This window comes from Drosophila suzukii, chromosome 3 (assembly GCF_043229965.1).
Source record: "Drosophila suzukii chromosome 3, CBGP_Dsuzu_IsoJpt1.0, whole genome shotgun sequence".
In the NCBI taxonomy this organism is placed as follows: domain Eukaryota; kingdom Metazoa; phylum Arthropoda; class Insecta; order Diptera; family Drosophilidae; genus Drosophila; species Drosophila suzukii.
Window position 1 is genome coordinate 88,350,298 of NC_092082.1, and position 21,358 is coordinate 88,371,655.

The following is a 21,358-nucleotide window of genomic DNA, read 5'->3' on the forward strand; positions in this document are numbered from 1 at the left end:
ATTATTATTTCAATTAAAAAATAAATTTGTTATAATAAGAAAATAGGTATTTGTTTTATTTTAACTATGGAGCATGTTCTTGTCACACTAAGTAAGATTTTAAAAATATGATGTATTTATAGATTGACTCTTTCGATGTTTTTACTTAAGTTAAACGAACTAAATTTTTTGTATTCCTCAGTAAGTTAAATTTCTGTAATACAAAATTTCATGTTTATTTTGTTTTTATGTCTGCTCTAAGCTGAAAAAAAGTAAATAGTTTCAAATGAATCATGTAGAACATGGATTATATGTAGGTCAGCTAATATTCATAGGAAAATAACTTTGCTATCAAGCTATGACTTAAAAATGATAAATGGAATGTTTATTAAAAGCCCAGAAAACTCACTCTCTGTGTTTTATATGCACTACCCAACCAAATATACAATACCAAGAATTGTCTTTTTAGTTTTTATTAAATTAAATGATTACACTTTAAATTAATTACAATTCGTACGTTTAACGCATTTGCCAAATGTTTGCTTTTTAACATTTCAGACTATATTATAGGTTTTATCATCTTTTAAATTAATTTTGTTGGCCTGCCTTCGTTTATTTTTACAAGTAGTTGAAACATTTCACTAATACACATTCGTTCGCACTTATGACAGACTAATGACTTATGGTTAAGTGGTTGAATTAAAATTAGGCAAAGAGAACTTTAGTACGTTTAGTTTAGTATTTTACAGCGGCATCGTCTCTCTACCATCGTTTTGGAGAAAATTTGGAAAACTTGTAGGGCGTTCATTTTCACTTAGTTATATACACATTTGAGACTCAAGTTCGAAATGGAGAGATGGGAAGTACTTAGCTTAGCTTAAAGAACTACTGTTCATTATGGTCGCGTTCTTATCGATTGGGTTCTGATCATATATTACTGGGCGGTCCCCGATGGGCGCGCTGTCCGTGTAACGTGGAATGTCTAGAGCCTGGACGCGAATGCACAATTGCATAATCGTTATCGTTATCGATTGGCATCGACCTTCGAAGTACGTTGGATAAGTTTGGATTTAATACAATACATTTCAAATTGCAGAAAGTGGGGGAGGGGTCAAAGAAAAATCTTCAAGACAGATTGGTTAGCAGCTCTTCGAAATTGACTGTTAGTTATTCGATTGTATTTCTTCTATGAAGGGTCTGATAGTTAGTTAAAGATATAGTTAGTTATTACCGGTAGACAGATGCAAATTACTATCGGTTAATTACGGTTGCAGTACTAGGCACGAAATGGTATTTCATTCTATGTTTTGGATTTTTCTGTTTTTGTGATCTGTTGTGTTGTAATTGTTGGTTGGTTTTTTTTGGCTGTCCAGGAGATATATATACGATACATAGAGATACGCAGATACAAGATACTTTGTTGGCATGCTTTGTTTTGTGTGTGTGGCTCCACAGCAACCGGAAAATAAATTGCGAGAGCAGAGCAGATGCATTTTGAAGTGTAGAATAGAGGTGTGTTGTGTGTGTTTTCTGTTTGTTGTTTGATTTTGTGGAGGCAGCTTAATATCTATCAGACCTATTTGAGTGTATCGTGGAGCCGCCGCTGGTGTAGCCCTTGTGGGCATCCCTGCCGTGCAGCGAGTAACGGGATCCGTACTGGCTGCCATGCCAACTGCGGTACGGATCGTACTCCTCGATGATCGATGGCTCCTTCTCGATAATCTGCAAATGTGTGAGATTGGGTGAGATTTATTGGGAATAGAAAGGGTTCTCAAAGGATGCACAGAGAAGAATGTGTTCTGATCTCTAGATCTGTTTAGTTCTTGATCTAAGAAATATTGTTAAAGAAGTATGATACTCTACGACTTTAAGGAACTTAACATGTATCTTCTATTATATTTTAGTTCAAAGGTTATGATACGTATTATTATTAAAGTAGTATTGTATTCCACAATTTTAAAGAACCTATCTTCTATAACATTCTGGTCTATAAATTATGAATTATTCCTTAGAAATGCAATGTTTTGATTTGATATCATGACATCATGTTTATAATTTTTATTTTTCTCTGTGCAACGACAAATGTCAGATTTATTACCTCTGTATTAGCACAGCTGCAGCTCATGGCAGTGCACAGGAAGATGTTCATCAGCAGCATGATCAGGAAGAGTACGCCCAGGGTGATGGTCAGCCACAGCAGCCAACTGGGTCGTATGCCATCCTCGCAATTGCCCGAGATTACTGCTTAGATACAATAAAATAAATACCATAAATAACCCACACACACACATTTCAGCGATCAAAACTCACATCTAGCCTCGGCGGGATCGAGCACAAAGACCGTAGTCCCAGCCAAGCTGGAACCCTCCTCATTTGGCCCGAATTTCCGAGGTCCATTGGTGCCCTTGCCAAATCCAGCCAGGGCCACATCGTTGCAGTCATCGATCTCCACACAGCGACCATAGCACTGGATCACATCGCATTGCAGATGCACCTCGGACCCTGAAAGTATCGCAGAGAAAGTTTAAATCTGGGGGCCTCGGGGGAAAAAATACTAAGTCCTACCCTCGGGAAACTTAAACATGGAGGAGAGCACCGCCTCGGCAGCTCGGCCATCTGCTGTGGGCACAAAACGACTGATGATCTTGGAATCATAGGGGCAGCTACAGGGTAAACGGAAATTATAAGTAAGAAAGATAGTAACATTGTGAAAAGTATTGACTTAAAATAAGTTTTTTTTATAAGGTATTTCAAGATCATTAGTGTCTTTACTCATTATTATTATATATATATTATTATATTATGCTTATATTATTTAGTTTAACTTTATAGCTTGGATATAATTTTCTGGCCATAGTTTCTTACCCGCTGTCGTCGGTGAGCTTTTGGGTCCTGTTCTTCTTGTCAAAGGCGAAGCAGTTGCCCACACGCAGACCATAGGTATCTGGAGATGGTAAAACAAGAGCAGAGCGTTAAGTACCGTCTCTAAAATCTTAATAGGAGCCCCGGGGGCCTGGGACTACCCACCGTTTGGCTTGGAGAACTCGGCTCGAATTTTGTACTCATGGCCGTAGACCGTCTCACGCACTCGGTGATCATTCTCCAGGAACTTGAGCACAACATGGGCATTGTCATCGCTGGGGAGCAGTAAGAAATGGGTTTATAAAGGTCTATATTTATTGGCTGGTGGGTACTAACGGCTCTGTAATTACTCCGTGTGCCAGGGGCTAATTAAAAGCATAGCCAATAGACCCAAAAGCTTTGGGCGAAGCTGCAATTGCAAGTTCTGCAATTATGCAATCGTAATTGCAATTGCAATTGCAATTTACCTTTGCCGGTCATTGCGCTATAGACAGTTGCTTTTGTGGGCCAGATAGGTAGCGCTACTAAAATATGTGTGTGCACATGTCTAAAACTATTTGTTGTTCGCCTTGTACACCGGCTGGCACGATTTTAATGTTTGCGTTTACCACACAAATTCTGTTAACAATTTCTTTGCTTTTTTCCGGGCTTAACAGAGCGCAACGTTTTGGAAAACCGTTTTTAATGCCATTTTTATTTCCCATCCGAGGTTTTTGTATCAGCAGTGGGGATTTTTTTCTACCGAGAGAGACTTGCGTAAGTCGCAGTCGAGCAGAGTCATTGGCATTATGCAAATGAGCCGCGAGGCGAGAAGGTAAATTAAATTGTTTTTCGTTCACCTCAAGATGATTATCGGACCCCTTCTCGAGAGACGTTTACCGTTAATTGAACTGCTGCCCAGTAAGCACTATAAATTTGTTGATTATGCTGCCTTTTTGGGAATTATTCTCTCTATTTGTTCTTGATTTGGGGCCGCACAAAAGAGGTGATTGAGTGAAAGAATCAAAGTGTTTTGTGTGTTCTTGTGTGCTGCCCCAAAGCTCAATGGCCTTGAGTTCTAATTCCGCAAAAAAGGCAAGAAAAGAAATTTCGAACAATGGCAAATGGTGGGTTGAGAGCAACACCTACATGCCTGCATCGCAATCGAAGACCCTCCATGGTCAGCACAATTTGCCATTTGATTTGGATTTTGATGTGAGCCGCCGCCGTCGAGTCTCTGGAAATTGGCCAGCACTTGGGACTGACGGAAGCTTGACCAGAACCAAAAAAAAAATTATAGCACACACGGAGCAAATTGGAGCCGAAACAGAACCTAAGTGCAATTGTCTAGACAGGTTAAGCATTTTGCCGACTTACCGCGCGAAGCCCGATTTGCCACAGGTAATCACATAAAACTTATCGTCCGCCAGTTCCAGAGTCTTGTGCACACGCACGGCCAGTTGGATGGAACGCTCCTCGGTGCGCTGCGGGGGATTAGGATTAGGGTAGGGGAGAGAAGCTCATTTAATTGCCGGTTATTAAAAGTTTATGCCCATGACGTTAATGTTGATTGGTTGGAAAAGCCGAGTTAGGTCCCAATTTATGCTCAGCCTGCTCAGGCTTCGCCTATAAAACAGGAGCATATATCGTCGGCACTCGCAAAAATGCAATTCTAATACTTAGAACCCCCTTTGGATTAAAAAATATAGTTATACGATTGAACCCTCTTCTGCATTTAAAAAAATGTAATTCTTAGATTTGGAATATCCCTTGAATTTTTTAATTATCTTCAACTTTATCCTTAAATACCAATATTTTTATTAAATTTGATCTAATCAAGTAAGTAAATATAAATGTAAGACAGCCAAAAGGTAAAAGTTTTTGATAAATTAACTGATTATGAAAATATTAAAAATATATATATATGTAAGAAAAAAAAGAAAACCTTTAAGTCCAAATTTTGGAAAATAACAGTATTTAATCACCCCTAAAAACAGTCATAGAATTGATATCTTCAATACATTTTGAAGTATGAAAATATGTAAATCTGATGATAAGGCCCAAAAACCTATTTAATTAGGAAGTAGAATTTTACACAATATTTAAGTTCTTAAGTTGTCTCTTTTATTTTTCAAAATCAGATCAATCTCTTCGATATTTCCCATCTATTGATAATATTTAATTTATGACTCTTACCGTTACGTTACCCTTTTTTCTTAGCCAACACCAAGGATACGTCTTGCATTTGGCGGCCTTTCACTAATTTCTTCCACTGTACTAGTAAGTGGCTGCCCCGCGACCATGGCTGCAACTTGCACTTGTGGCATGTTAATTGTCACATGATGCAATCGCACAACTAGGAAATGCAAAATGCCGCCAAGTGTGACGCATTTTCCAGTTGTTTATTTTCTCCTTAGCGTTTTTCCAGCTGGCTATGATTGCCCTCTGTTGGTTTTGCTTAAAAATGCTCATGATCATGCTCCCATGCTGATGGGCTATCATGGATTTCGGTAATTATTTTAGAATCATTTTGAATATCATCTGCAGCTGGCTTGTGCAGCGGTATGTGACTGCAAAATCTGCAGATGGGCAACTGTTCCAAGAATCTCTGCGCTCGGCTGGCCAAGATTTTCCGCGGTAATTGCTCTCTAACTGTAGCCCAAGGCTTGACTGAGTTATTTTATAATGCTTAGTTTTTTCCCCGATAATATAAATCGGCCTTGACCCGCAACAGCTTTCCATATAAAAAGATGTACGAACAAAAAAAAGTACAAGTTTCTTTGTCACTTCTGAGTGGCTTACATTGCTTATCCAGCAGCTGGCTGTCAAACCAGTTTGCTTTTGCCCAGTAAATAAGTGTCAATGGGTGAGTAAATAAATAAATATTTTTCTTATGTATTACATTAATGGTTTAATCGCACGCCTCCGCTGTTCAGGGTATTAAAGCGTTGATGAATGAATGCTTGGCTAGAGATTAGAGTTGGTCAGTGGCTGGTTAAAGCGGTTAGCAAATAAACACAACATATTGCTGGAGTCAGAAATAAATACCTTGTATGGGCGGAGGAGCTCTCCATTGGCGTGGAACACCGTGATGTCACAATCCGTTGGCCAACTCATGCATCACGCAGTTGCATGCCACAGCGGATGAGCTCATTATCAGGTTATTATCAACAGCCAAAGAAAATGGCAAAGTTGATTCCCCCCTTTATGTATATGGTATGAGCGACTCCCATTAACCGTCTAAGTGTCTAAATGTGTTGAAATTGCCCGGTGGAAAATTATCTTGGGGCCTCTCAGCCTACAGTCTTTGCTTATTGCATTCTCAATTAACATTTAAATGTATATAATGGGTGCTAGACACAGAACCATTGCTTCAGTGCTCCATAGCCATCATCAAATAATGGCAAACCATCTCGCCAAAGGGGCAACCCACTCGCGCAGCAGCGAAAATAGAAAAAATAATAACAATAATAATGGCCGTAATAAGAAATAAGTTCAAGTACGCCAGGCCGCAATGCCGTCTTGAACTTTATGTAAAAATTGCTGGGCGTCTTGGCCATTGTCAGCGCCAATTTCATGCTCTGCCAGCTGCTCTGAAGCAGATTTAAAGATATAAGTAGGTTGGGGAATGAAGATTGAGGAGACGAGGGCGAAAGTGCATTCGGAATTCTTTTTTTGCCGGCCAAGGTCAGGCTGAAAAGGCATCTCGCCTCGGCAATTAAAGTTGCTCGAAAAATATTTGCCAAGAAATAGAATCGAAATTGCGCCGCCGCCGCGCACAAAAAACATTCTTTTGACACAAATTCCACGCAGCCGGCACAACAATAGCAACATCAACGGATCCAACATCCAACATTCAACATCCACAACAGCGACTTGGAATGCTGTCAAAGTCGAAGCGTGGAAAGCCGTGTCTGGGCATGTGAAATCCGCGTCTGCAGTGGAAACTAGACGCCGGCGCAAGCTGCCGAGGCACTCCCTTTCAGAACAGCCATCAGACATTAAGGTACAGTGGAGAGTCGATTAAGCGAACTCATCAGCACTTTCCAAGGCCTTGTGACAGGGGGTAGCAATGAGCTTTCCGAACTAAGTTCTCCAAGCTAGCCATCTTTATAAATACTTGATTTATTATTTTTACTGCATGGACTTTAGTGAACTTTAGTTAGAAATAAATATATAAAAATCCATTTCGGAGACTGGAAGGCATTTTATAATATTATTTTGCACCCACCTACTGTTTTGTATAAGTTTTTAAAAATAAAACATATACCAACTAATTTGACGATTGAAACTTGAATTGAAAATATTAAAAAGCATGTATCTTTAAAAAATATTTATAAATATTTAACACAAAGGTTACGTGATCTTCAAATTATTAAGTTAAGTAGGTTTTAAAGTCCCCAGATTGTATTATTTTCTTTTTTAAACAAATATTTATGACCGCAACAGTAAAGTAATATTTAATAATATATAATAATATTTTGACATACCAAAGAACTATTGTACTTAAATGATCTTTAAATATATATATTTAAGTTCTATTATATATATATTTAAAAACCTCAGATTAAGTGATCTTCAATTTAATTAGTTCAGTAGGTAGCAAAGTTCTTGAAATCCTATTACTTTTTTAAATAAGTTAACACCTCCATAGTTTACTGTACCACCTTATACATAAGCAGCGGATATATGCGTGTTTTGTGTACACGTAAAAATAAAATTCAAGCCGCAGTTGCGATAAGCGTGATTTAATTTTATGGGGGACCTCCCCTTTTTTTGTTCGCAGCCCGAAAGGAAGGTGGGCCTTGAATTGGCCCAGCAAATCTCCCCAGCATCGAATGCGGGGCTCTAGTTTTGCCCCAAGTGAGCAAAAAAAAAAGGAAAAAACAAAATGGAATACAGGGTGCGGTCGTTGGGATTTGACATTGCAATTAATAATGTTGTATGTGCTTGTACTTATAAGCATCTGGCAGCCAGCCCTTTGGATATGGATAATTTGCATTTGAACGCATTGCAGGGGAATCTGGCTTTGGGATGACTGGGGCTAATGCGATTTGCCTTTGTCTGGCAATTGTTCGAGTGCGTGTACGAGTGGAAAAGCCGGACCTGAGATCCAGACCCACACGGAATTGCAGTCGCCGCCTGTCAACGCCTGTGATGCACGTAGGATTAAACTTGATTTTTATTGCCATCGTTACTATATAGACTGGCGGCGGACCCAGCGTCTCTGCTGATTTGCGTTGATTTGGGGCCAAGACTCAAGTACACAGTCGATAGGCGGGCTCAAATTTATGCGCATGCGTGCCCTTTTTAGCCAGACAAGGTCCCAGACTTTGGCATCAGGTCTCTGTCTTTGTTTCTAGTGCCCAGTCTTCACAGTGAATCTACTGCCAGCAGTCTGCTGTCTCGGCTCGCCAGTTTTCCAGCTGCCCCACCGATTGCCTCACAGTTCACAGTTGTTGGCTTTTCTTTGGCTGACTGTCTGATTTTCGGCAGTAATTTGCAAATTATACGCGCTGGCTGACAAAATTAATTTGCCGTTTGACAAAGGGAAGGTGGTAAACGAAAGACTTAGGACACGAACTTGCTGGCTGCGTGCGTAAGTGGGTTGCTTGGGTTCTATTTCGATTGCTTTGTGAAGCAATGAAGACTTCTGTTAATTCTCACCTAATTAAGTTCTCTAATTGTATGTTATTAGCAAAATAATGTTTGTAATTTTCTCATAGAACATTTTTGGTTTGTTCATTAAAACATTTACAGTTTCTGAAGTACTTTGACCCTACTTTTACACTTCTAGAACATGTGTAGGATCTAGGGAAAACTGATTTGAATAGAGGATATCCTTTTTGTGATATTAAATTCATTTGTTTGTCATTACAGTTCCTCATGAACTTTTACACCCTTCTAAGTACATATAGTTCGAAAGATCTATGGATAAAATGACTTCTGAATTTTCTCTTCTGTGATACTCGATACATTTGTACCCAACTTTTAAGAGCTACCTTGTTTGTATTATATTTCTTAAAGATAGCTGCCCATTTTCCCCTTCCCAACATCAAGTTGTGCTTGGTTTTTAGTGATTAACTGGGTTAGGAAGCGCAGAGGGTTATGCTTACATTGCTTCCACTCACGTTGCTGACCAGGATGCCGCAGTAGTCGCTGGCGCCCTGCTTGGCCCACAGATTGAGGCTGAAGGCCACCTGGTCGCTGCCATCGCCCATGGCCATGCAGCCGGGAGTGCGGTAATCCCGGACGTGGACGGCGCCCGTGTAGCCGGAGCTCATCTTCACCTTGATGTTCATCGTGCCCGCCTTGCAAGTGGCCGTCACATGGGGGGCGAATTCGGATGGTGCTGCCGGCGGTTCCTGTGTGGTGACCTGCAATGAATACGAAATGCGTTGAGTATATGCCAACCATCTTCGGTTAATAACTTTGACCCGATTTCTGGACCCTGGGAACTAACGCGCCACCGTGGACGGCAAATTAATGCCAACTCATTGGACAAACACCGGGAACACAGCAGCCAAAGAGGAAAATTCAAATTAATTTTAAATGTAAAGCCAAAGAGTCAGCCGTGGTCGCAATTAATTGCAAAAAAGGCAAAGGCAGCCGGAGATTGGCCAGAACTTTGGGCCAGAACAGCCAGCTGCCAAAGTTCTGCACGTTTTGGGTCAGTTTACAGCTTTCGGCCTTACAGCATGAGCCAGGCGCACTGTCAAAGGCATTTGGCTCTAAGATAATTTATTGGCGTGCTCGACTTGGGCTGCTGTCGCTCCGTCGTGATAATTGAATTTGTGCTCCAGCTTTAGAGTCACAGAACGTTAGGGAATGGCCGTGGAGAGAATGGAGTGGGTACACAAGAAAAACTTGGGAGAAAAGACACAAAATTCTTGGAAACTTATTAAAAATATCTTGGGGGTAATGATTTCTTTGGGTTTTAAGAAGGTTTATCGAATTAGCAAAAATTTTTCTTAATTTCTTGGTAGTGACCTTATAAGACTTTCGACTACATTTATTTCAAGGGCTTATATATCATATCTGCTTTACATGTATGCCTTCATTTTATTGACTCTTAATGCTCTCAGCTTTTGGCAAGACCTGAATAATAAAATCTGTGAGTTGTTCGAGATTTTATAAAGTGTCATGTGGCTAAGTGTCTTATCGCTAAAATTTTGTAAAATAGTTTAACATAATTGTTATTAATCTTCTTAATTTGCGCCTATAAGTCAGTGTCTGACAAAATATTTTTCAATTATTATGAAGCGGAAGCAGGCAAACGAAAGACTTAAGACACGAACTGGTTTGCAAGTGTGAAAACCAGTCTGTTTAAGTTGGCAAGTAGACTTCAAACACAAATAAGTATTTTCCACTTACTTTAATTCTTTAAAAATAAAATCAAATATTTTTCCAAGTGTAGCTGATAGATAAGCCTTGCCAAAGTTAAGTAAGCCATGTCATGACAATCGCCCAGACGCCGCCTTTGTGGTCCAACTGGGCCGTTTCACGTTTCGCCGGCCCTCGGGCGCTGTCCAAACCAAGGGGAATCCCCTCGCAGCCTTTTCTCTGCTCCCTGTCTCTGTCCAAAAAGGCGAAAGGCCTTTGATTTATATTTACTTTCGAAAGAAGGCCCTTTGGCATGCTTCAGGAAAAATATTAAATTTTGTGCAGTCATCAAAGCAATTAATTTTCCACTCGATCCCGCGCCACAGCTACTGTGCGTCAGGTGAAATGCAGCCGGGTGACCCAGTTTGCGGCTCCAAAACGCTGACAGAGAGCCGCAGTCGGTGCCAAAAACATGTTGGCCAGTGTGCCACTTTCTATGGCAACTAGAACATCCACTTTGCATGCCATCAGCAATTTATTGTATCTCAATGCGCCGGCCACTTTAATCCAAAAAAAGAAAAAATCCCATAGAGACAATGACAATGGTGGATATGGATCCTCCGCCACCGATGGGGAGTTCAATGCGCTGCGAGGGTCACATGAGTGGGTCCCCAGAGCGACTCCGGCGAACTCCCATGACAATTTGTCGTTCGGCGAAAAGGCAATTGTTTTGCGTGGATTTTTGCATTTTTTTATTTTCTTGCCGCTGCTGCAAGCGGCAGTCAATTAAAATAGCTTTTGCATGCTCGTTTCACTATCGTTGAGTGTCGAGTGTGGCGGCGGCTTGTTAAAATAGCTAACCAAATGTACAGCATTTGGCTTTTGTATTATGCAACACGCTCTGATTGTGGCTGGGGGAAAAATGGGGGGCGGAAAAATAAATGCAAACCCAAATACAATTAGACACTTGCGCTGCCAGTCACGCCATGGCCAATGAGGCAGTGAGCCGCGGCTTTTGGCTTGATGGATTTTCCCCGCAGGACACTACGGCCGAGTGATTTCTCACAAATTCCTTTTCCTTTCCAACCAACCAACCAACCCACCAACCAACCAGTCACATGCAAAATCGTATCGCAATATCGAAACGCAGCTGGAGCACCAAAGACTCGCCCAGGATCATTAAGTGGAGCCCCAGATGGAGGTGATTTATATGGCTGCAAGGGGTCAAGCCATAAACCTAAAGTATTTAAGCCGCTTGGCTATTAAGCCAAGTGACGTGGGCAATTAGTACAGGAAGGCCAACTCGTTTCTTTCGTTCTTCTTTTTTCTTTATTTTCTGTATTATTATTTAGCCGGGGCAATTATCTGCTTAGGAATGACAAAACTGCAAGAGTTTAAGTGAAAAATGAGGTTCTGTCTGGGGCGGTGGTAAGACCGCCCTGGAAATGCCCTGCACGGCGGGAAAACATGGGAAATTGAGTTGGAGCCAAGCGATTTTTATGGATGTTCTCTCGTAAAACCGGAATGCCATTTATGGGTCTGCAGACAAATGGATGTTATTGATTTTATTTCTTTCAAAAGGGTAATAAAATATTGGGTAGCAGACTCGCAGAGAAGGAATGCTTTATTTGCGGTTTTCGAGAGTGATTTTATATTTCTAGCTTTTACTTTAGCTAGGTAGAATAAAGGTGCCAACATAATTATTAAATTTTTTTTAATAATAATGGTAATATCTAACCTAAATGCTTTTTATAAGTTTGCATCTCATCAATATCTTTAAGCAAGTTGAAGGCTACTTAAAATTGTTTAGTCTCACCTTATCTAGTTATATATTTTTAAAATGACATAGGCTAAGAGGCAAGTACCTTACCCATCACATTTTATTATTGAAAGGAAAATATCCAGTCAGGGGGAATTCCTTTAGATTCCCATGCTTATTTTGCGTCCTAAAACTTGATCACCTCTTTGGCTGGGCAATTAAATGTGATTGTGATTTATGTGCACGGCTAATTCCACTCAATTTACGTTGCCCGTTCGTCTGGGTGTGTTTCCCTAACTTTAATATTTCGCAAGAGCCAACTAGGTTTTCTTGTGTTTTTTCTATTGATTTGGGATTTTAGTCGAAGCGATACAATCGCTAGAGTCATAGCTGTAGCCATATCCCAAGTGCAGCTGCGCATAGTTGGCCAAAATAGATTGCCAAACATATTCCGATCGCTGGGAGTCGAAAAAAAAACCACATAAAAACGACTTAGAAGCTGAAAAAAACAAAACTCGTGCATAACAAAAGGTGGGGAGTTGCTTTTAACATACATATTTCGCGTGCATTTGAATTTCCGCTATGTGGCGCTCGGGCAATAAAGCTCGGCTCGAAGTAAATTATAACATAAAGCCCGGGCCAAGCCTTGCCAGCTCGGACTAAGCCGACTTTTCAGTTGACCAAGAGTCCAGCGAATGCTGGCTGATTGCAAATTGTCACGGTATTTTCGCTGGCAGCGCATAAATTGCCGTTTAACTCGCATTACAGTGCCGCCAGATGGGAGCGTATGTATCTGGCTTTTTGGCCACATCTGAAGCTTCGTCTTTGGACCTGGCCGAAAAGCTTAATGAAGCTGACATCGCATCGCCGGCGAAAACCCGTTTCGAGCTTTGCCTGATTATATAATGCAAAACGACCAGACGAGTGACAGCTGAAAGGGTTTTTCCAACGGTTTTATCTTTACGGTCGGTCAGGAGTTAGGGTTCACAGATAGATAAATAAATAAACAACCAACCAACCAACCTTCCAGTAAGAAGGAAGAAAGGCCATGGGCAATTAATGTCTCTGTGGCTTCAATTAAATTTCAATTGCCGGCGCTCTTTTTATTTGAAGTTCTGACGCGCTAATTCCATGGCACGTCGATGGTCCCTCGGTCCCTCGGTCCCTCGGTGGTTACTTGTTGGCCCCACCTTTTTGGCCCTGTCAGCGGGTCTGCACGTTCTCCACCACTCGGTGGGTCAATTGTGTGCCTCATAATGAAACGCTGTCGTACCACTAATATAATAATAAGCACTTGTTCGCCTCCCATTCCCTTCTTTATTCCCACAAAAATAAAAAATGCCTTTTGTTGTTAGCTGCTGAAAGACCATCAATAGCTTTGGTTAAATTCTTTAAAATATTGTTGTACAACATTCCAACGGTGTTCTGTGCCGCTCATTTGTGTTGCCTATTTATCGATGGTCCAAGGTATCCAGCAGATACATGTGTAGCTAACCCAGCAGTAGCCCGAACCTATGTCTTGTTTTAATGAGTTTTGCTTTGAGCAGCTGGGAAATTATGCTAAGTACTTTCTATTCTTCTGGCTTACAGGGGCTGGGCTTGTTTTGAAAGTTTTATTTTAATTGAATTAGCCCTCTTTTTTAGGGCCAACAACAAAATTTTACCAAATGCAATAGGCTCTCATTTTTCAACCAAAAAAGGTTCTGGGAATCTTTGGAGTACATCTTTATATTTTCAAACGTTTCTTTTATTCATAATTTTTTAAGTGCAGTTAATAGCTACCATGACTTGTTGGGATTTTTAACAAAACGTAGCCCTCATTTAACAGCCAAAAGTTCTAATCATCATACATTGCCTAATGCATTTGGCTCTTAATTTAATTACAGGTCTGAAAATCAGGTGAATCTTCTTTAATGTTTATTAATTTAGGGTGGCCTTTATTAGCATATTTTTCTTTGAGCCTAAACTGGGCTATTTTGGCTAATAAGACCTTCTACCTTGGATGTGAATATATAATTCATTTAAGATTTTTTAAACCTTTTAGATTAGCTAGAACCTCTTTCTACAAAACAGGTTAACTCCAGTGCATTAGCAGTCCCAACTTTCAGTCCAAATTTCCAAAGAAAATATTACCATTTAGTCATCATTTGTTTGATTGAAACAAACGCTTATCGTGATTTTGCCTTCAAAGTTGTCACACTTTCTTTGACCATCGCCTTAATTGCTGACCAAAAAAGTTTGGCTGCACGAAAAAGCTATTTGGAAAAAGTCGTTCCCTTCCCAGCAGCCGAACTAAAAAACTCAAAGAAAAACAGCCCTCGGTGTGTCGGCAATTTTCATAAATGTGCACTTTCCATGCGCATCATCTTGGACAGAATTTGAAAGCCAAGTCGGCCCCATACTGTGATGAAAATTACCCAAAAGCCCCTGGGCCCCAAATGACAGTCGGCCGTGCAGCGTTGAGGAAAGCAGAACGGGGCAATAGTTTTTCCCATTAGTTTCAAATAAAACCTACTTTTACCTCGGGCCCCGAAGCTGGAGCAGGAAAACACAGGCACAAAGGTAAAAAACAATTGCTAAATTGTTTTTTGTGCCGACCGAAAGGCAGAGAAGCAGAGCAGCCTGCAGGTGAACAATGCAAGTTAATCAAATAATGAACATGTGCTGGCCCAGCCGCAGGCAGCGAGTGTCAGCCAAAGTCAAACAAAAGAAAGAACTTTCTCCGTACTAAGCCGCAGTGCGACCGGCGACCACCGATGACCCAATATGCCAAACACTTTTGCATAAATTTTAATGAATTTCACGCTACACCGATCCGCTCAGCATTGAGCAAAATAAAAATAATTCGCACTGCGAGTTCAACGCGGCGTTAAATTGCGCCAACTCAGTGGCTCGGATGTGCCAGGAAAATTGGTTTGATCTCACAGAGCTAGTGGGTAGTGGCTCAGAAGTGTTGCCAACAGCATGAAACATCCATAAAATGAACAGTTTTAACAAATAAATAAATAAAAGTTAATATGTTTACTACCAAACATCCAATTTATTCATTTTAGCTTTACTTATTTCGAATTTGGTTAGACAATATTTGTACAAAATGGAACGGTATAGATACAATGTATACCGAGTTCAACTTCTAAGTTAAAGTTTTAAATCCTTATATTAACTTGAATTGTTAAATTTATTATTTTCATTTTTATGTATAATAATAATGCCAATATACGAATGTCTAAGTAGGTAGTAGTAGGTAGTAGGTACATAAAGAAGTCTAATTTTTCGCATATTTTCAGTTGTAACTTAGGCAAATCAAAGAGTACAACTAAAACAACTACTGTTTTAAAAAGTTTACACCCCAAGCTAACGATCCACGTCTTTTTCCGGCACATTTAATTTTTTATCAATTTTCGCATTTTTTATAAGGGGTTACATCGTTTATTTTGCAAAAAATTACAAAAATTAAACATTTTTAGATATGAATGCCACTGGATTGGAAATTGAAACACGAGTTCAACGAGGTATGACATTCCAAAATCTGACCATTTTCTGAGGTTTGCCAGCCAAAACACTGATTTTTTTAGGCCAAAAAATAAAGAATAAGATTTGTCAAAAATACAGATTTTTTAAAGGGTTTCAATCGTAACTCAACTAAATCAAGAAGTACAGGCGAGAGAACTACTGTTTTGAAAAGCTTACATCCACACTTCTTTTCGAAATTAAGTTGTTGACAATTTTTGCCTACTTCTTCATGATTTTGTGGAAAAAATACTGTAAAACAACTGAAATCCGTGTTTTTTAGCCTGACGAGATGAACACACCTCTGGAGAATACAGGCCAATTGTCACCACTGAAAGTCACACCATTTCGAGCTGGAATCTTTCGACGGTGACATAAACATGCAATTTTGTTGGCCATTTCCTACTGGCCAACTCCCCGAGAGTTATGACCAAAGAGCCATAGAATCTAACTGCGCACACTCGATCTAATGGCCCCAGTCGCGGCCAGTCGACATCTTCCCGACCATCGACCATCGGCCATCGAGAACGGCAATGGCAACGGCTTCCTGTCCGGGGGCCAGACATCAGAATCGGGGCTCTTGGACCATAGATACTACTAACCCAGTGCTGAACTGGCGTTGCGTGCAGTGACCAAACTGGTTGCTCTTCTAATTGCCCCGGTCTTCAGTGCGTGGCGATCGCTTTTGAGGAGACCAGGAGATCAGGAGACCAAAGATGCAGTTCACTTCATTGCACCCGGCATTTTGTGGTCAATATGCAGTGCTGCTCATCGGACTCCTCATATTTTCTGTTAATTAGAGCATAATGGCCCCGCTTAAGGCCCGATGTTCATTGGCATTCTGCGGTTATCAGCGGCTCACAAAAAGTAAACAAATTCCGGCTCTATTTGATAAAACCATCCGGACCAACTGTAACTGGTACAAACCGTTAGCACTCATACTCGTTAACAAAATGAGAAAAGAAACAAAAACTAAATAGGAACTTAAAGAATTTCAATGAAATGGTCAAGACAATCAACAAGTTTGTTGTCTAAGTCTTTTGTTTGACTGCTGGCTCATCTCAAGTTCTTAGAATAATATATAAGCTACTAAGTCCGAGTAAACAATGAATCATATTTTTGAGTACACTCATACGCATACTATAGTTTTATATTTTTTTTTTATTGCCAGCGGCAACCGCAGCAGTAATTCAGGTAGGATTGAAGATATAGGAGCAGTATGGAGGGGCCGGGTCTTAAGACCAGTGTGGGGCACTTCAATTGGCTTTTGGCAGCCGTTGTGAAGCACGTGCTTGTCAGTCGAGAATGGTTTATTTGCGGTTTATTTTGATACCCTCGCAGGGGGAACTACTCAACAAGTGGGTAGCTCAAGTTTCTCTGCTCTAGGCAAGAGTATCTCTTTTTGTCGGTCGTGATTGGTATTTGTAGAGCAAACAAGACTTCCTAGCAGCAAGTGGGCTTCATGTATTATTTTTTGCAATATTACTAAGTGTGGTTTGGTACACAAAATCGTTTAATGCTTTCCTTAAGCTAAAATAACTATCTACAAGTATTTTACAAAATTAACTAACTAGTTGTGTTATATGGAGGCATTCATGGACACACTGATTTTCAAACAAAAATTTGTTTTGACTAAACTTTGCTTAACGCTCTGTTTATTTGGGCACTGTACAGCATTTTGTCAGTTGTTTTATGGCTTATAACAATATAGATCAAATTTCCTCAACCCTGCCTGAAAAAGTTTGGCAAAGAGCACTTAACTTCAAAACTTGGCTTATCCTCACAGTTCCAACCGCAACTCAAGCTACCTGTGGTCACATTTAAAGCGTCACTTCTGGCCAAATACGCCAGATTCCTGTTGTTTCTTGTTGCTTTTATTTTCTGTGTTTTTTTTTTGTATAATTTTTACTTCATATACCGAAACGTAAATCGCTTTTTGCTTGTTGGTGGGTTGTTCTCGTTGTCTTATATGGTTGCTGGCAGGCCAAAGCCATGACGACATGGCCAAACAAACAGACTCGCTTGTTATATACAAATTTACGTATGGATTGCCATATATTCATATACATATATCGAATCGGATGGCTCCGAGAATTAGCATATTTCATTCGCTTTCAGCTTATTTATTTCAGTTGGTATGCGCTGACATTGAAACTGATTTTAATGGCCCGTAACAACAAAAACATGGCAATGACGACAAGTAAACACGCACTTGCTAATGTGCAAGTCAATATTTAACACCGAAAGGGGGCGTCAATTAAAGTGAGCTAACCGTCGACTAAATTTGGGCATCTCTATGTCAAGCTAAGGGTGCGTTAAGCATATTAATCGAAGGCAAAGATAATATAATAAATTCAGCCACTGGGATTTGTGTTAGCCACCTTTTTTTGGTAGGTAACTGAAAGAAAACCTAAAAAGGTGCTAGTTCATTTATTGTTTAATGAGTGTGAAAAGCGGGCTGGCCGAGTACCGTAAGCCAACCAAGTTTCAATTTTAACCGACACTTAACACGCACACATGCGGCGAAATTAACTTTCGCATAAGTTGTTGTTTACATGGGTATTTCTGTCTGACTTTTTGGCCGAAAGCGGCGATGGGTATACTTATATCATCCACCATCGTCATCATTGTTACCCTCACTTCATCATCATCAACAAGATGATAATTACCTGAGAGACTGCGTTTTGTTTGCCGTTGCTTTTACGTATGCTTCAAGGTTTTGTGAGTTTTGCATTAAACCCAAAAGCCAAAGTAGTCTCTGTGTTTTTTCTGTACTTGAGGTTTTTCGAACCGAGGTGTAGGCCGAGTGTTTGCCAAGCCCAGAGAGCGAATTTCGACGCCCACGCCCCGAAGCCCGGTGTTTTATGATGTCATTTCATCCAGCGGCCGCTGACTTCGATGGATAGTTCAACATACCCGTTATCAGTTTTGGAAGGTGAAGTGGGCAGTGACAAGGGCGGAACTTGTCAAACTTTTAAAAACCAAAGTGTCAGGTAATCAATTGACCAGTCAAGAGATCAAACTTATGACTTTGTTATAAAAAATACAATGAACCATAAATAGGTACCTCAATTATTTTGTTTAAAGAGTATTTAAGTATCTGAAAAAGTATCTACTAAAGGTATTTACAAACATTTTTGGAATTAATTGCAGTTTCTTTATGTAGGCATAACAACTTTTGGAGATACCAAACCTTGTTGTATTATTATTTTAGTGTAATATTAAAGGTCATGGGCTTATAGTTGAAATATTTTGTATATCTCAGAAAACTGTATAGTACTAAAATGTATTTGGAGAAACTGAGGCTAAGGTTTAACACATAAACTATAAGGTTTGCAGAACCACTAGTTAGAAAACATATAAGCTGGTGAAAAGCGTATGCCGCATTCAACGAAATTATGGGTTCTATCGGTAGTGAAAAGTGCAGAAAATCCCCCGGATCGACCCAATCCAGACTTGAACCAATTTCGATTGATGCCAAGCCCTAGCAACTCTCACCATGATGGATTTGTGCCATTTCATAGGAAAAACTGAAATCGAACCAAGCCAAATCGGAACTGAAACCAAAACCGAAAACCAAAACCCAAAACCCAGAGCATTCCTGAAGCGCTCACGAACAATGGAGCAATTTTTCAAGGGGGGTTCAAGAGTTAAGAAGAAGGGGGCCACAGTTGGGTAAAAGTTAAGATATCGGTCAGTGGCACATTTGGAGTATGACTGCGGAGTGGGCGGGGAATCGGAGCACTAAGCCTGCCCGCGGAGTTATAGTTATGACCGTGGCTCCACGGCCGATGGTGATGGCAATTGCCATTGCTATTGATAAACTGGCCCCAGCTGCAGTCAATGTGGAGATGGAGAGTTCATTAATTTGTCTGCCCTGGAAAATTGCAGCGGAAAAGCCACAGACCCAAGACGCCATAAAAACGAGGAAAAAGAGAGGGGTAGAAGGGCCAAACCGGCAGTTAACCCCGTTTTCATGGCCGTCGCAGAACATTGTATGCAAATGAAAAGTGAAATGTCCAGAAAGTGCTCCAATTATCTTTCACTTACCTGTCCAACCAGGAACAGCAGCATCAGGGGCAGGAGCCAAAGGCCCTGTGATTCCGGCCTCTTGTCCGTCGTCATCGCGTTCGCTTCCTAAGTCTTTCGTTTGGCTCCTTTGTTCGCAACTATGTGTATCCTTTTGGCCAGCTGCAATTACCCGGAACGTTTATCACCCAATTGAGCAATTGTGCAATTGTCTGGCCCTGATTATAGCCCACTTCATGCAACTCACGCAGTTGTCAAGCTGCAGCTGCATTCGATTTGGTAGGATTTATATTCTTTTTTTAAATTACTCATCCCTCGGATGACTCAAAGCAAGTTCTGAGAACAAAAGCTAAGCTAAGCTAAGATGAACTTAACAGAACTGAGGTATATGCGGTTTATCACCTCGTTTTCATCGGGGCAGTCTGAGATGATTCCCAGATTTTTGGGGGTCATAACTTTCTATGAAATTTTTAAGTACGCATACGTGACACCAGTGCATCGGTTTTCTAATCTTTTAATATGCCCCTTTTTTTTATCTGATTAGCTTTTCTTTCTAAATCTTAATTGGGGCCAACGCATCCAATTCTCACGTATTTCGATTTCGTTTTCAACTCGACCCCGACCCGATTGAACTGCGTCTAATAAACTCCAAAGTGAAGTTCACTTGGAAAAGGGTTTCGCAAATCAAATGAAACAATGAGTTGGAATGCCGCAAACGAGTTTGCTCGAAAAATGTGTTTATTTGCCGCACAAAAGATCACACAAAATAGCCTGACTTACGTCATTGGCTCAAAATGAGCCAATAAGGCTAAAAGTCCAAAGCAATCAGTAAAAAAAAGGTGACATTTGTGATCCACATATTGAATATTTATGGTTAGTCACGGGATCAATTTTCAGCATGTTCCTACAAATAATGTTCTTAATTTATGCTATTATTTTTTCGGGGCCAGAAGTTATTTATTGCCAGCATATGTGATTTATAGAGCTTTTCTAACAACTAACTCAAGCGGAAATGCCTGACACACCTACACAAAAAAACTTGTAAGTAAATATTCTTGAATAACTCTTTAATTAAAGCATTTCCATGCATCTGGGCAGTTAAATGCATTACTCAAGGCAGTCTAAAAAGCTCTTAGTAAAAAACGTTAGTCATTTTTATTAGTTAATGAGAAAAAAACAGAAGCTGCAGTTAAGAGAGTTACATTTTGAGCTAAGAGAGCTGATTAAAGAGCATGAAAAAAACTGAATAAACTAGTAATTTCGCGCAAATTCCAGGCCCTGAAATATACTAATTTAAACTTTAACTAGACACTTTTTAAACTAAAGCTATTTCCCCCAAGTGGGCTATAATCAGCAGTAGTTTTCCATTATTAAATATTGTTTGTTTAGTCAGGTTTTTGTTCACTTTAAAGTTTATACTTTTTCAGCTCTTTTCAACAGAGCGACGTGTGAGCAACACGTGAAAACAAGTTTTATGCAACAGCTCGTTGTTTACTTATTGTTGTTAGGGCCGTTTGTTGAATGTGTTTATTTATTCGAAAAAGTTGTTTTTATTTGCTATTACTCAGCTACCTGCACTCCGCACTGAAAAAACTTCTGGTTCTAACTTTCAAAACGCGTAAAACGCCAGAGTTCAAAATTATTTTGGACGGAACTTTCCGCTTTAGACGTTAACGGATCGAGAGATTGTTGGCAACTGAATCGCAGAGACGGAAATTGCTCTAAGCCAAGCTTTGCTTTTTCAGCTTCGCTGCTTGTTTTTGGTCTCTCTCTCTTTTTTCCTCTCTCTATCTTTTCGCGCTTCTCTTTTTGGCTACATCTTCGTTTGTTTTGGCCATTTTTGTTATATCCGCTGTTTCTGGCCATCTAAAGCGCTACCATATCGCTGGAAAAAGAATTTAAACCATGACTTTGGCG

General features: G+C 40.1%; 1 protein-coding gene across 3 annotated transcripts; it reads right to left on the reverse strand.

The window, feature by feature from the left end:
* Nucleotides 1–436: 436 nt before the first annotated feature.
* Nucleotides 437–21,147, reverse strand: LOC108006795 (uncharacterized). Of its 3 annotated transcripts, none has more exons than XM_036818474.3 (11): nucleotides 21,014–21,147; nucleotides 19,463–19,603; nucleotides 8,952–9,197; nucleotides 4,198–4,304; nucleotides 3,007–3,116; nucleotides 2,845–2,923; nucleotides 2,545–2,642; nucleotides 2,290–2,481; nucleotides 2,078–2,220; nucleotides 1,556–1,701; nucleotides 437–1,021 (listed from the first exon to the last, which is right to left on the reverse strand). In XM_036818474.3, the coding sequence occupies exons 2-11, from the start codon at nucleotides 19,535–19,537 to the stop codon at nucleotides 907–909; spliced, it is 1,311 nt and encodes a 436-aa protein (XP_036674369.2). In that variant the 5' UTR covers nucleotides 19,538–19,603; nucleotides 21,014–21,147; the 3' UTR covers nucleotides 437–906. The 3 variants fall into 3 exon arrangements, with proteins under 3 accessions (XP_036674369.2, XP_016925832.2, XP_036674370.2); XM_017070343.4 differs by having other exon boundaries at nucleotides 8,937–9,197; XM_036818475.3 differs by having other exon boundaries at nucleotides 437–1,701; nucleotides 8,937–9,197.
* Nucleotides 21,148–21,358: the final 211 nt, after the last annotated feature.

What these genes read in the sequence shown, in the direction of transcription:
- LOC108006795 (XM_017070343.4), bottom strand. Translation starts at nt 19,537, where the DNA reads ATGACGACGGACAAGAGGCCGGAATCACAGGGCCTTTGGCTCCTGCCC. An exon ending in AAGCTCACCGACGACAGCGG is followed by an intron (nt 2,643 to 2,844) that starts GTAAGAAACTAT and finishes TTTACCCTGTAG; the next exon opens with CTGCCCCTATGATTCCAAGA. An exon ending in TCCACGATACACTCAAATAG is followed by an intron (nt 1,022 to 1,555) that starts GTCTGATAGATA and finishes CGTACTTCGAAG; the next exon opens with GTCGATGCCAATCGATAACG.